Source organism: Dendropsophus ebraccatus, chromosome 6 (genome assembly GCF_027789765.1).
Source record: "Dendropsophus ebraccatus isolate aDenEbr1 chromosome 6, aDenEbr1.pat, whole genome shotgun sequence".
Classification (NCBI taxonomy): Eukaryota; Metazoa; Chordata; class Amphibia; order Anura; family Hylidae; genus Dendropsophus; species Dendropsophus ebraccatus.
In genome coordinates this window covers 121,433,842-121,448,239 of record NC_091459.1, presented here as the reverse complement: position 1 = coordinate 121,448,239, position 14,398 = coordinate 121,433,842, and the positions used below count along the sequence as shown (strand labels likewise).

The 14,398-nt window shown below is 41.2% G+C and overlaps 1 protein-coding gene across 2 annotated transcripts in view; it reads left to right on the top strand.

The window, feature by feature from the left end:
• KIF13B (kinesin family member 13B) overlaps positions 1-14,398 on the top strand; it is a 171,986-nt gene that overhangs the window by 132,296 nt on the left and 25,292 nt on the right. The window contains exons 28-35 of one of the 2 annotated variants that reach the window (XM_069975804.1): positions 1,615-1,714; positions 1,977-2,103; positions 4,373-4,428; positions 4,505-4,629; positions 5,048-5,224; positions 5,372-5,464; positions 9,925-10,068; positions 14,132-14,209. In XM_069975804.1, the coding sequence (XP_069831905.1) occupies positions 1,615-1,714; positions 1,977-2,103; positions 4,373-4,428; positions 4,505-4,629; positions 5,048-5,224; positions 5,372-5,464; positions 9,925-10,068; positions 14,132-14,209 (900 nt within the window). Of the gene's footprint in view, positions 1-1,614; positions 1,715-1,976; positions 2,104-4,372; positions 4,429-4,504; positions 4,630-5,047; positions 5,225-5,371; positions 5,465-9,924; positions 10,069-11,463; positions 12,126-14,131; positions 14,210-14,398 lie in introns of those variants that run through there. The other variant, XM_069975806.1, reaches the window with a different exon arrangement.

The window sequence follows — 14,398 nt, the reverse complement described above, 5'->3', positions numbered from 1 at the left end:
TGATAGCTGAAGTGTATTACATGACTACAGCCCCCATCATCCCTGATAGCTGAAGTGTGTTACATGTATACAACCCCCATCATCCCTGATAGCTAAAGTGTGTGTTACATGACTACAGTTCCCATCATCCCCCTGATAGCTGAAGTGTTATTGTGCATATTATAAGATTATCACCTTCCTGATGACGCACGGTAAATGGTGCAAGCGGAGAAACCACCAAATTCAGTACCACATAAAAACGTGCTACTAAATAAAACTACAGATTGCCCCACAGCCATGCAGGCTAAAAGATCAAAAAGTGTTAGGAGTGAGAATAGGGCAATTTTTTAAAGAACATTTATTTTAAATAAGGCAAACTTTCGTTTTAAAATAATATGGTCCGTACGGGCGCATCTCTATTCTTGTGGGGGGTTTTTAAATAAAATTTATTAAGTATCGAATTGGTATCGAGCATTGAAAAAAAAAAAGTTGGTATTGGTATCGAACTCGAAATTCTGGTATCGTGACAACACTAGTCCTCACACCCCCTACAAGTCTCCTGCAAGACCCCAAACCAAGATGAATCCCCTATAGCAATTCACTACCTATATCAGACCCCCCCCCCAAACTAATTCAGATTCAGATCATATCACAAATAGGTTCGGACCTAGATTTCATTTAAACGCAGATGTGTACCCTGAAGTTAATTCATAGCCCAGACCAGATCACAGATCAGACCCCTATGGTAATTTGGACCCCAAATCAGACACTTAAGCCTAGTCATAGACCCGAGCCCTAAATTGTATCACATCACAGACTGTGATCTGACTTTTAGACTTATTTAGATCTTTGATGAGAGCGTTAAACTCATATAATAAGACAGCAACAGACACTGTCCCAAATTTTTGACTTCTCGTACAGTTTGTGTTATGATCGGTGGGGGTCTGAGTGTTTAGTCCCTGACTGATCCGAGCAGTGTGATCTCTCCCAGCTTGTTCTTTGACCAGTCAGACTGCGACCAATCAAAACCATCAATCAAAATCATGTCAAAAGGTATACGTCCAGAGCGCTGTAGTAATTCAGACTCTATACTAAATTGCTAAAATAATTTCAAACTCCAGATCAGCCCCCTACAATTTTTTTCACTCAAGATAACATATTGTTAGAGGACTGCTCTAGAAGCTATCCTTGTTAGATCCTCTGTAAATCTCAATTCAAGTTTGTTACAGTGTATCAGTCCAAGCTGGTAGTTACACAGAGGATTGTCAAGACTGGATACAACACTGTGCGAAGTTTAAAAGAGGATATCCAGTGTTAGAAAGAAAGACATACTTGCTTTCTTCTAGAAACAGCGCCACTCTTGTTCTCAGTTCTCTGAGGACTGAGGTGGTGCTGATTTTGGAAAAAAGCAACTATGTTCTTCTATTCCCAGAGAACCCCTTTAAGTCTGTATGGATTTTCAGTGTTTTAAGTGCAAACAAGATTTACTGACAACAAGCAGAGATGGTGAAAATTAAAGCCATCTGCAGTTATATAGAGCTGTGTGGCCTGTATAGTAGGGAATCCCCACCTGTACACCCCCACCTCCACATTTGTAGCTGTGAAGTGTCTGACATGGGATTTCCCTTTTGCCAGGATCGGGATTTGGACAGACTGAAGAGGAAATGGCTGAACGCTTTGACCAAGCGACAGGAATACTTGGATCAACAACTACAGAAGCTAGTCAGCAGACAAGGTGCACAGTGACTCTTACCTACTTTTTACTAACCGACTATGAAGGCTGAATACGGCTGGTCCTTAAAGGGATATTCTCATCTGCGAAAGTTACATGAGAATGCCCCTTTAAGGCGTTAAAGGAACTGTATCCTACACTAATTCCTCTAACACTGCCAATGACACCAGTACCCTCACATTACCTCTAGGTCCCCATAGACATATATAGGAATGTAATAGTGTCATGTGACTATGTATAGACTGTATGATTATCCATTCCACAGATAAGACTGAAGATGATGCAGAACGTGAGGCTCAGCTCCTGGAAATGAGACTTACTCTGACTGAGGAAAGGAACTCCGTCCTCGTGCCGTCCGCAGGGAGCGGGATACCCGGAGCGCCAGCTAACTGGTAAGCATCGCTTTTCACCCCTACACTCTACATAGTGCATTCATCTCCCCAGGTACAGGAAGGCGGCATAGAATGGTGACTCTACCAGCAGAATAGTGAGTGCAGCTCTGGAGTATAATACAGGATGTAACTCAGGATCAGTACAGGATAAGTAATGTAATGTATGTACACACAGTGACCCCACCAGCAGAATAGTGAGTGCAGCTCTGGGGTATAATACAGGACGTAACTCAGGATCAGTAATGTAATGTAGGTACACAGTGACCTTATCAGCAGAATAGTGAGTGCAGCTCTGGAGTATAAAACAGACTGTGACTCAGGATCAGTACAGGATAAGTAATGTAATGTATGTACACAGTGACCCCACCAGCAGAATAGTGAGTGCAGCTCTGGACTATAATACAGAATGTAACTCCGCAAAGGGGAAGTCCTAATCAGACAATCCCTTTAACCGGAAAAATTGTATTGATTTTTCTAATAAATTATTAAGAAAATTCTAAACCTCCAAAAATAAACTGAGCAGTCCTCGATGTGTCCCTGAGGTCTTGGCTATAACTTAGTCTGGCTGGTCAGCACAGGACTCCATGGCTCGCCATTTTCCATCCCTGCCCCCCCCCCCCCCCCCCCCCCCCCCCCCCCCCCCCCGGTTACAGATCTCCAGTCCTGCAGTATTTTGCTCTTCATCTAAATAATTCTGACCTTGTATGTGCCGTAAATCACCGCTAAGTATCCGTGCACTTATCGCACCCCCGTGTTAATTATCCCGCTCGCTCCTCACTTAAAAGGAAGCGGTGATAAAACGGCATTGCCTGACCGCGGCGTCTCCCGTATTAAACGCCTGCTTCCTTTCAGTCAGCCATCGGCCCTCTGTAATTTTCCAGGCATTAAGAGACAGCAAATTAAAACCCACACGGAAACCTAGGCATTAATTATACATGAAAGGACGGAGGAGGTGAGTAATGTTACGCACAATTTAGTGGCAATAAACCAGTTCGGCGCTGACATCCCGAATCAATTAGCAGGACATAATAATTACAGAGTGGAAAAGATGGTGAATCGGCACTCGAGTCTCCTCACCCGGCGGTCCGCAGGGTGCACCCCAGAGAGCGTAACCAGTACTGGCGCTGATAGATTGGGGAATACAGAACCTTTTGTGACGTGTTCATTAATCTAATTTAGGATTAACTTAAAGGGTGTTTCCTTAAAGTGTCACTGTTGTATTATTTTTTTATTTTATTTTTTTTGCAGAAATCAATAGCACAGGCGATTTTAAGAAACTTTGTAATTGGGTTTATTAGGCAAATATACCATTATCTGCATTCAAAAAGACTTTCCTCAGGTCCCCCCCCCCCCCCTCTTCTCTTTTATTCACTGCTCATTATCAGGAAATCTGGACTCTTACATCAGTCGGGCCCTGTGTAATCTATGCAGAGAGCAGAGAACAAAGGATTACACAGCGGGACCTGTGTGAAAGTGGTATTCAGAGGTCTGAGAGATCAGTGCTGACTTCAGAGGAGATAGCCGGTGATGTAGCTGTAAATTAACTCTTTGTTGTCCCGTTTTGGTGCCTCATTTCCCTCTACCCCTCCCCTCTCCATAAGAGAACCATAAAGACGGGGGGGAGAGTTTCAAACTGTTTTTTCGTGATAAAAATGCATTTTTCGGCTAATAAACCCAATTACAAAGTTTCTTAAAATCGCCTGTACTATTGATTATTGCAAAAATAAAATAAATATATATATATATATATATATATATATATATATATATATATATATATATATATATATATATATATATTAATAGAGAGATAGATAGATAGATACTAGAGAGAGAGAGAGAGAGAAAGGTCTCGTGAGGAGACAGAAAGGTTGCTGATTTTTGCTATATGATTCACAAATAAACCACCAATTTTGTTCACTATTTTGGATGTGCTGCAAATCCTTGATAAAATATATATATATATATATATATATGTATGTATATATATGTATGTATGTATATATATATATATATATATATATATATATATATATATATATATTAAACAACAGTGACACTTTAAAAAGGCGACATCATTATATCGGCTTCCTAGGGGTGACCATCCAGCTTCCTAAGATGCTTAAATACGTCATGATATGTTCCATGCTCCTGTATCACTGCTCAGGCAGACTTGCCACTCAGGGCTCTTAAGAAGCTGTGTGACGCCTTATATGACTGTGACTTCTCATTACCATTGCTTCTAATATAAACTGTTTCTTTGTTTCAGGACCCCAGTGTCTGGGATGGAAACTCACATTCCTGTTATTTTCCTGGACCTTAATGGTAAGTGAGATTAGGGCCTCATTTATACGGGATACAAGGTGATGGTTGTGGTCTAACCATGTATTATTTATTGCAGCGGATGATTTCAGCTCCCAGGATAATCTGGATGAACCAGAAGCAGCCGGGTGGGATGCCACACTGACTAGTGAAGAGGAAGATGAGTTCTTTGATCTACAGATTGTCAAACACCATGACACCGAGGTACGTATTTATCGTTAAAGCGCTGTGCTGGATTAATGAAACATGGCTGCAATCTACTGTTAACAATTCCACACCTATCCTCAGTTTGTTTGTGGTATTGAAGTTCAGCTCTAGCCCCTCAATGAAGTAGAACTGGAATACTAGATATAACCCATGATCAAGCCGTTGTGTACACACCTTATCCTCTACTGATCCTGAGTTATATCCTGTATTATACTCCAGAGCTGCACTCACTATTCTGCTGGTGGGGTCACTGTGTTACCTACATAACATTTCTTATCCTGTACTGATCCCGACTTACATCCTGTATTATACCCCAGAGCTGCACTCGCTATTCTGTTGGTGGGATCACAGAGTACATACATTATAAATGCTAAATATGTGATAACTCTAATGCATATGTCGTTCTTGGTTACAGGTGAAGGCCGAGGCCTCGTGGGATTGTACCGTCCACAACTGTCCCCAGCTCAGTAAGGGATCCTCAGCAGATGAGCGGGTTTTCCTCATTGTCAGAGTAACAGTTCAGCTCAGTCATCCTGCAGAGATGCAGCTGGTCCTACGCAAGCGGATATGTGTTAACGTGTACAGCCGCCAGGTGACCAATAACCCCTGGACTCCATACTGGACATGCTCTTACAATTTCCTCCTCTATCCCAATAGCTTACTCTCGTCACACCTTTCCACCACCCATGTGAGTTTTCTTGAGCTGTCTAACATTCTAATATTCTCTTGTTTCTTCCAGGGATTTGCTCAGAGTTTCCTAAGGAGAATGTCCTCAAGGAGCAACATCACAAGCTGCGGCGTTACTGTGGAAATAGTCTCCAATATTCCTGAGGTATTGTATCCAATTGTCTGGAGTGTAGAACCCTCTATACATAGGAAGGGTGGATTTGTTCCATGCTAGATTGAAAATAAATTTTGGTGTAAAGACTGGAGGAAATGCTATCTGTACCGTCATCATTTTATAGGAAGAGGATGCAGTACTATCTGTGCCCTACATCACTTATAGCAGGGCTAGGGAATCTTGGCTCTCCAGCTGTTGCAAAACTACAGCTCTCATCATACCTGGACAGCCAAAGCTAAAGCTTTGGCTGTCCAGGCATGATGGGAGTTGTAGTTTTGCGACAGCTGGAGAACCAAGCTTCCCTACCCCTGACTTATAGGAGCATGCAGGGATACTTTATTTACAGAAGGGGGTAAAAAGGCGGTACAATCTTTGGCTACATCACTTGCATGCAAAAACAGGAAGGCGGCACTATGTCTGCCAGAACTTACAGGACAATGGCACTATCTGTGCCTACATTATTTACAGACAGATGGAGACGGTGCTATCAGTGCCTGCATGTTTATTAGAGACAAAACCGTTACTTCTGTACCTATCTTTTTTTCCAAGGAGAGACAGGTACACAGTACTATGTACTTAAAGGGGGGTTATCTAGCATTAGAAAAACATGGCCGTTTTTTTTCCTGAGAAACTTCAACAGTTTAGGTGTGGTATGCAATTAAAGTGGATATACCATCAGTACATTTGCTTTACGCTTTTCACATGAATAGAATGGCGCTGGTGTGGGGAAGCCAATGTCGCAGTCATTTTTTTTTTTTTTAACTTCGGCCCAATTCCTGTGTATGGCGCCGTTCTGTTTTTGGGCACCAGCTGGGGGTGAAGTATTGGAGGTGGGCCAGCCCGCCCCCCAGTGGGAGAAACCCCCGCCCCTCTATGATGCGGCTTCATTGATTCTCCCATACACGGGAACCGGGCAGAGGTTAAAAAAAAAAAAGAAAATTACCGTAGTAATGTACTGATGGTAAAGTCGCTTTAAGCTCTATTCACTTCAATGGGACTAAATAGCAAAACCCCATCCAAGCTCGAGACAAAAGCGGACATGTTTTTCTCATGCTGAGTAACCCCTTTAAATCATTAACAGAGAGGTCGGGAGGCAGTACTATCGCTACTTAAATAATTTACAAGGGAATGTGAAGGAAGTCCTGTCTTTGCCTAAATTAATTTACAGGGAAATAGGAAGACAGTACTATCTCTATCTTTGTATTGTACAGGGAGAGGCAGGGAGGCAGTACTGTCGCTGACTACAGAATTTATAGCCAGGGACAATAGGACATTTTTTTTCTCAGTGCTTTCTTAGAAATCAACTGGTATCAGAAAGTTATACAGATTTGTAATTTACTTCTGTTTAAAAACCTTAAGTCTTCCAGTACTTATCAGCTGCTTTATATCCTGAAGGAAGTGATGTGTTCTTTCTAGTCTGACAAACTGCTCACTGCTGCCACCTCTGTCCATGTCAGGAACTGTCCAGAACAGGAGAGGTTTTCTATGGGGATTTGCTACTGCTCTGGACAGTTCCTCGCATGGGCAGAGGTGGCAGCAGAGAGCACTGAAAAGATAATAAATTCACCGGAGTACCACTTTTAATGCAGCATTGTGTACCTACAGCATTTATAAAACAAGACAAGGCGGCAGTAATATCTGTTTCTGTGCTGTTTACAGGAAGAGAAGGCAGGGCAGTGCAGATTATCTCTACATTACTTATAGGGGATAACAAGGAGGCAGCACTGTCTACCTACATTTACTGGAAAGTACAGGGAGCAAATACTAACTGGTTTTATATAAGTAAAAGGTAAAAACAAGAAGGCAGTGCTTTGTGTCCTGATGTTGTATACAGGGAAATACAAGAAGGCAGTAGTATCTTCACCTATGTCATTTACAGGGAAAGACAAGGAGGCAGTACTATCTGCCCCGGTGTCTCTTACAGGAAGGCACTGGGAGGCAGCACAAGGGTTCCAGTGATGTCACTAATGACATCATCATATTCCAGTTTATGACATACTAGAGAGATAAAGCCATTTCTCTATAATGTCATCTCTCTTATCTTAGTTCTGGGTAAATATCAGGAGTTCATCTTGGTGTCCTTAATAAGAATAAGGTTGTGTTTACATTCACCTGGCAATCCAGCGGCGTTTCTCTACGGCTCAGAGGGAAACAGATCTTTGAACTGATCCCATTGATTTCAGTGGGACAGTTTAAAGGGGTTGTCCAGTGAAAATCTTTTTCTTTCATTTCAACTGGTGTCAGAAAGTTATATATAGATTTGTAATTTAATTTTATAAAGAAAATTTTGACATTGCACTGTGCTTTTTCTTGTTCTTTCTAATTTTAAAAATTTTGTGACGCCAGGCGACTTGCAGGTCGCTATGTACTAAAGCCTGATTGATTTTGTATATGCTGTTTTGCGCTTGGTAGTCAATTAAATCTGATTCCACATAATTCTATAAAGAAAATGTGAAGATTTCCAAAATATGTTCTGCAGGAAATGTTTTATTTTCAGTCAGACACAGTGCTCTCTGCTGACCTCTCTGGCCAAGACAGGAACTGTCCAGAGCAGGAGAGGTTTTCTATGGGGATTTATAGAAAACCATCGCCCAGAGATGTCAGCAGGGAGCACTGTGTCAGACTGAAAATAAAAAAAAAATAAAAAAACACTTCCTGCATGACATATAGTAGCTGATAAGTATGGGAGGACCTGAGATTTTTTATTAGAAGTAAATTACAAATCTATTTAACTTTCTGATATCAGTTGATTTGAAAGAAAAAGATTTTCGCTGGACAAACCCTTTAAAGCACCTAGCTTGTTAATAGTGCCGCCAGAAACACTGTACGCCAGAACACTGCTTGCTCCTTTCTGATGTATGGCCTTGATGTTTAATGTAAAAAAAAAAAAAAAAGAATAGGACAACTGACAAGTGATGCGTTTCTGCCGTCAATTGTTGCATCAGTTGTCACACGCCGGACCGCCAGATATATGTAAACCCAGACTAATTAGAATTTCTCATTCTGGTTTGGTGGAGGTCTCCGGAGGGTCCTATGACAGCAGTCACCCCCCCTTGTGTCTTCATTACTGTTGGAGGCCGCGCCGTCAGTCCTTCTCCCCTGTGCTTTTAGACAATGTTACTTTGTAAAGGTTACGCTGTCATTTCACCAACAAAGCCTCTTTGATGATCACTGCCTCCTAGTTATAGTACAGAATACAGATTTACATTGATTGAGCCGATCAATACCGTCCTGCGGTTCTCCACGCTGGAGGAATATGTCATCTCACTATGGATCACACATCTTCATTGCTTTTTTTATGCAGTATCTGTCGCTTTTTGGATTACCATATTAGATATGTAATGTCTTTTGCACACTTTACACGCCCACATCAACATTTTTTTCTAGTATCAAGGGGGAGCCGTAAGATGCATCATATTTACTAAAGACATACCCCATTTAGTTGTGCGGATTGTTAGCCTTGTATGACGGCTGCAATAAGTAAATACTCATATGACGAACCAAGATGGTCATAATCTCAGACCACAGGTAGGCCGAACATTTTTTGATCATAAGGTCTCTGAATTGCTGTATTCAAGTGCTGTCACCTCATAGTTTGGTGCTTAAATACTGGTGCTGAATAATGGGACAAGAAAGCAGTTTTGTCTGATAAGATGTATTTAAAGTATATTCATGCTTGGTCAGCGAAAGCCAATGCTTTATCTGTTCAAAGATTTTGGGAATTGTAGTTTTGCAGTAGCTTCCATCCCTGGTAGAGATGAATAGTACAGGTAAATATAAAAAACTTTGTAATATATCTTATTAGACAAAAACTGCGTCCTGCAGGTCTATAGAGAGTATAGCAGGGAGATGGGAGGGGGAGTTCCTGGGAACACAAACACACGCTTCCATGAGCTGCTGGCAGTAAGTTTTTGATGTCCGTACAGCGCCACCAAAGGGAAAAAGAAGCATTGCACAGTGTCCATTCATGCCAATGGGTTGTTTGTGTAATAAAGGACTAGACAGGTCATCCAGAGCCAGATCTATATAAACTCTCTCTCCTCTGGACAAGACAGAAGGATCCTGAACAGATGATCCCAATTATTACATTATAGCGTGCAAATAAGTAGATTTTTTAAAAAACTGTACAAGTTATATGCATACATACATATATACACATACATACATATATATATATATATATATATATATATATATATATATATACATATACAGCCTACATACAAACAGCCTACATACATACATACAGCCTATTGAAATCTATGAGCCTATGGGCTACACATTGGACTGTTTCTCAGCTTCTCTTTTTTTAACGTTTTCTGATACATAGCCCAATGGAAGCCCAGAAACACAGTGTAAATTGGGTCTTAGTATCATAGTAAAAAAAAAAAGTGTTGTAAAAGGCAATTTTCTATATACAGTTATAATGACTATAAGCTCTATACCTGCAGGACTCTCAAGGAGCAGAGGACCGGGAAGCCCTGGCAAGAATGGCTGCAGACGTGGACTATGACAACTCCACAGCTTACATAGAGAAGTATCTACGCAGCGTTTTGGCCGTAGAGAACATCCTCACCTTGGACCGGCTGCGTCAGGTGTGTATTCTGCTTCCTCTGTATCAGGGATCTTATTATACATACTGTGTAACTGGATGCAGGAAACCCTTCTATTGGATCACTGCTGAGGTTGCTTGAATTGGGACAACGGTTTGCATTGCTTATGTGGAGATTTCACCAGTTGTGTAAGCGATACAGCCTGAAATAATCCAGGGCTGTCACTGGCATCACTAGGCCTGGGGTCTCAGAATTCTGTATAAGACCATTTTGCTGTTGGAAACAGGGTATAGGTAATACAGGGTGGATGTTACATTGTTATATACCTAAATGGTCCTCAGCATCAAGGTATGGATAATACAACTACTAAAACTACTAATAAAATATATTTTAATAGTGCCGACTTATTCTGCCTCTCCTCAACACTACTTAGATTCTGAGAATTCATAAACAATCAGACATTACAGAATTGCTAAGGCTTCATTCATATGTCAGTAGTTTTCCAGGACTGTATATTATGACCACAATCGCCTGCGATCCATAAGAAATTAGTGCTTAGTGCATTAACAGTCCGTGTTTTTGGGAACGGTACGAACTGTAAAAGGGTGGGAATGGTCAAAATGATAGATATGTAATTTTTGCAGACATTACAGGTGTTTACTTTAGTAACGTCCACAAATTACAGACACTCCAATAGACTTCTTTGGCAGAATCCTTGCAGTGATTATGGTCCGTACTAGGGCTTGCCAGTAATTTTTGTGACACAGATTACGTATCTATAAAACTACAGGCAATTTGAACAGTCCAATGAACATCAATGGGCCCTAGTTTTGTCCATAACTTAGGTAATGTGGGAATAAGGCCTAGTTCTTCAAACAAGGGGAGTATAGTTAGTCTAGAGGTCTGCCAAAATGTGATGGTTTGACATATAGGGGCTGTGTAGAGAGAAAAGAGTAGAGGGCCTTGGACTCCTGAGGAACCCAGACCGGGAAAGAGGAGGAGAAGTAGAGCTGACAAAGGATACGCTGAACGAGCGGTTAGAGAGGTAGGAAGAAAACCAAGAGGAAGCATATTGAGGAGGAGCTGGTGATCTAACATGTGAAACTCTGAATGGGATCAAAATTCTCTGTAGTATTTTTCCATAATTCTATCAGACAGAACCTGTGAGAACCCTTAGACACCTTAAAAATATTGGACACTGAAGAAATGTACACTAAATTGGATATAAACGAACATCAATATCTGAAGAACACTCCTGGACCGAGCTGCCATACTTGAGACGTGATAACACATCCAACACACATCTATTCCCAAGACAAGCCAGCACCTCATGTTGTGTAGTGGAGGCATACTGCTCTTGAAGAATTTTTTTTTACTCCCTGAAGTATGAGCCCAGGAGACGTTAACGTCTTTCACTCCCCTCCCCTTGTCATGCAGGCTTTCTGCCCCATCGGCAGAGGATCTCGAAATCCATGCCGCTCGAGTGAAGACAAGTGCCAGTCCTTGGACGACAAGACTCAGTATTATACTAAAGAGAGACGTAGTAGCAGACAGCGCACCTACTTGCCACCTGCAAAACAAGACTGGAGCAGGAGAGCTTCGGCCCCGCCGGTGTTGCAAGAGAGTTGGGATGATGTAAAGATACCCAGAGGAAGTCTACGTATGCTGCCACAGAGCAGTAGTCCTCTTCACGGCCCAAAAGAATATGATGCCTATTGGTGTGAAAAAGTGGACTTGTTTTTGGCAAACAGTTGAAGAATAAACAGTCAACCTTAAAAAGGAATAAGCAACCCCCAAGTAGTGATGTCATAGGAGGAGGAGAAGACTATGTAGTGTGGACTATGGAGAACAGATGACATAACCATAACATGAGCCTGTTTAGGGAGTAGCTTATGGATGCGGTCACACCATTTGATACTAAGAAGTGGAATAGATACTGTCTATAGATACTGTTTATTTACAGAATTCATAAACCCCCATTGTAAAAAATTCTAAACGTCACAATGTAATGGGGTATAAAGGTAGTGTGTCAGCTGAGCATGACCAATGCATGGAAATATTTTTGTGGTTACACTGTAGTCTTTTTGTGGACGTGTCAAATGGAGTATTTTCTATGAAAAAAAATAAAGAATTTGTATTTGCTTACTTGTAAAGGATTATTGTCACCTTTGCTTCTGAGCTACATTGTACATGCATCAATTACAAGAAGATACAGGGAGTGACTATCTGCCTTTACATCATTTATAGAAAGAGACAGGGAGGCAGTACTTTCTGTACTTATATAATTTACAGGGAGAAACGGAGGCAGTACTATCTGTACCTCTATAATCTACAGGGAGAGACAGAAAGGCAGAACTATCTGTACCTATATCATTTACAGGAGGAAAACAGTACTATCTGTGCCTACATGATTTACATGGAGAGACATGGAGGCAGTACTATCTGGGCCTACATCATTTACAAGGGGAAACACTACATCTTTTACAGGAAGAAGCTGGGAGGCAGTACTATCTGTACCTCCATTATTTAAATGGAGAGACACGGAGGCAGTACTATCTGTACCTACATCATTTACAGGGAAAACAGGGAGGAAGTACGTCTGTACCTACATCATTTACTGGTGAAACAGTACTATCTGTACCTACATCATTTACAGGAATAAGCTTGGAGGCAGTATTATCTGTACTTCCATCATTTACAAGGAGAGACAGGGAGGCAGTACTTTCCTACATCATTTGCAGGAAGAGACAGGTAGGCATTACTATCTATGCCTTCCGCATTTATAGAAAGAACAAATGTGAACAGCGCTCCATACTGTAGTATCCAAGGTAAAGGGTGAGATCCTTCAGAATAAACAGAGGACTCTCACCTGATAGTGTTGTGCAAATGCAAGGCACAACGCTCGGTATTGGCATATGTTGGACCGCAGCCACTCCCAGCAACCAAAAATAGGTACTAAAATGTAACAATTCCTCCGCTCCACTCTGGGTAAACGATAGGTGCAGGTCCACGTAAATGGGTATAAAATCTTTAATGTCATAAAAACACAACGCGTTTCTAAGTCGGGCTGACTTCTTTCTCAAGTGTCTCACTTGAGAAAGAAGTCAGCCCGACTTCGAAACGCGTTGCGTTTTTATGACATTAAAGATTTTATACCCATTTACGTAGACCTGCACCTATCGTTTACCCAGAGTGGAGCGGAGGAATTGTTACATTCCGCATTTATAGGTATGGGAGACAGGTAGGCAGTACTATCTGTGCCTTCCGCATTTATAGGTATGGGAGACAGGTAGCCAGTACTATCTGTGCCTTCCGCATTTATAGGTATGGGAGACAGGTAGCCAGTACTATCTGTGCCTTCCGCATTTATAGGTATGGGAGACAGGTAGCCAGTACTATCTGTGCCTTGCGCTTTTATATGTATAGAAGACAGGTAGACAGTACTATCTGTGCCTTCCGCTTTTTTAGATGTAGGAGACAAGTAGGGAGTGCCTTTCTTTCTGTCTTACTACAGCCTTACCTTTCTGCTATAGACTGAGCTATTACAGATAGTAATTTCACATGATGATAACCCTATGGTTTCCCGCATCCTCTGGTTTTCTTCCCCTCCACACTCCTGTACGGTAGATGTATGAGGTTCTGTAGCGCCACACGTTGGCACTATGGTTTTACACTATGTAATAAATTATACTTAGTTTCTACTATTAGTGATCCAATTCCATTTTACAGCCACATAAAGGCGATTTCCTCATTTTAGTCAGGAAATAGCATTTCCCATCCTGGCACTGCTCCAAGATCCCAGAACCCTTACCTCCACCTAATCTTATAAGAATGAATAGAAATACACTGTAAATGAATTATATGACTTGTCCCTAAAATCTGAAGTATAATACAGTATACAAATAGTAAATTGCATTTCTATCCTTCATATGCACATAGTATAATGATTTCCTTTAAGTGCATGTCTACTGATTTATCTCATTTATTTGTAATTTATATTTTTCAAAAATTTGAAAATTCTTTATTAAACTACTTTTTGTTTTGTTTTTTGAATTTCTGTCAGTTGAAGGAAAAAAATTGAATTTCTCTTTCTTCCCCAATACAGGAGGTGGCAGTAAAGGAGCAGCTATCGGGAAAAGGAAAGCTGAGTAGGAAAAGTCTGAGTTCCCCCAATGTCCACAGGGTAAGTGTATATCACCGTATTTATACCAATATAAGGGATGTAAGTTATTTCTGTGCTGAGTCCAAGTGTAGTGTCTACACCAGAGATAGGGAACCTTTGGCCCTCCAGCTGTTGCAAAATTGCATTTCCCATCATGCCTGGACAGCCAAAGCGAAGGTTACAAATTGGGACTCAAAAAGAAAGTAAATT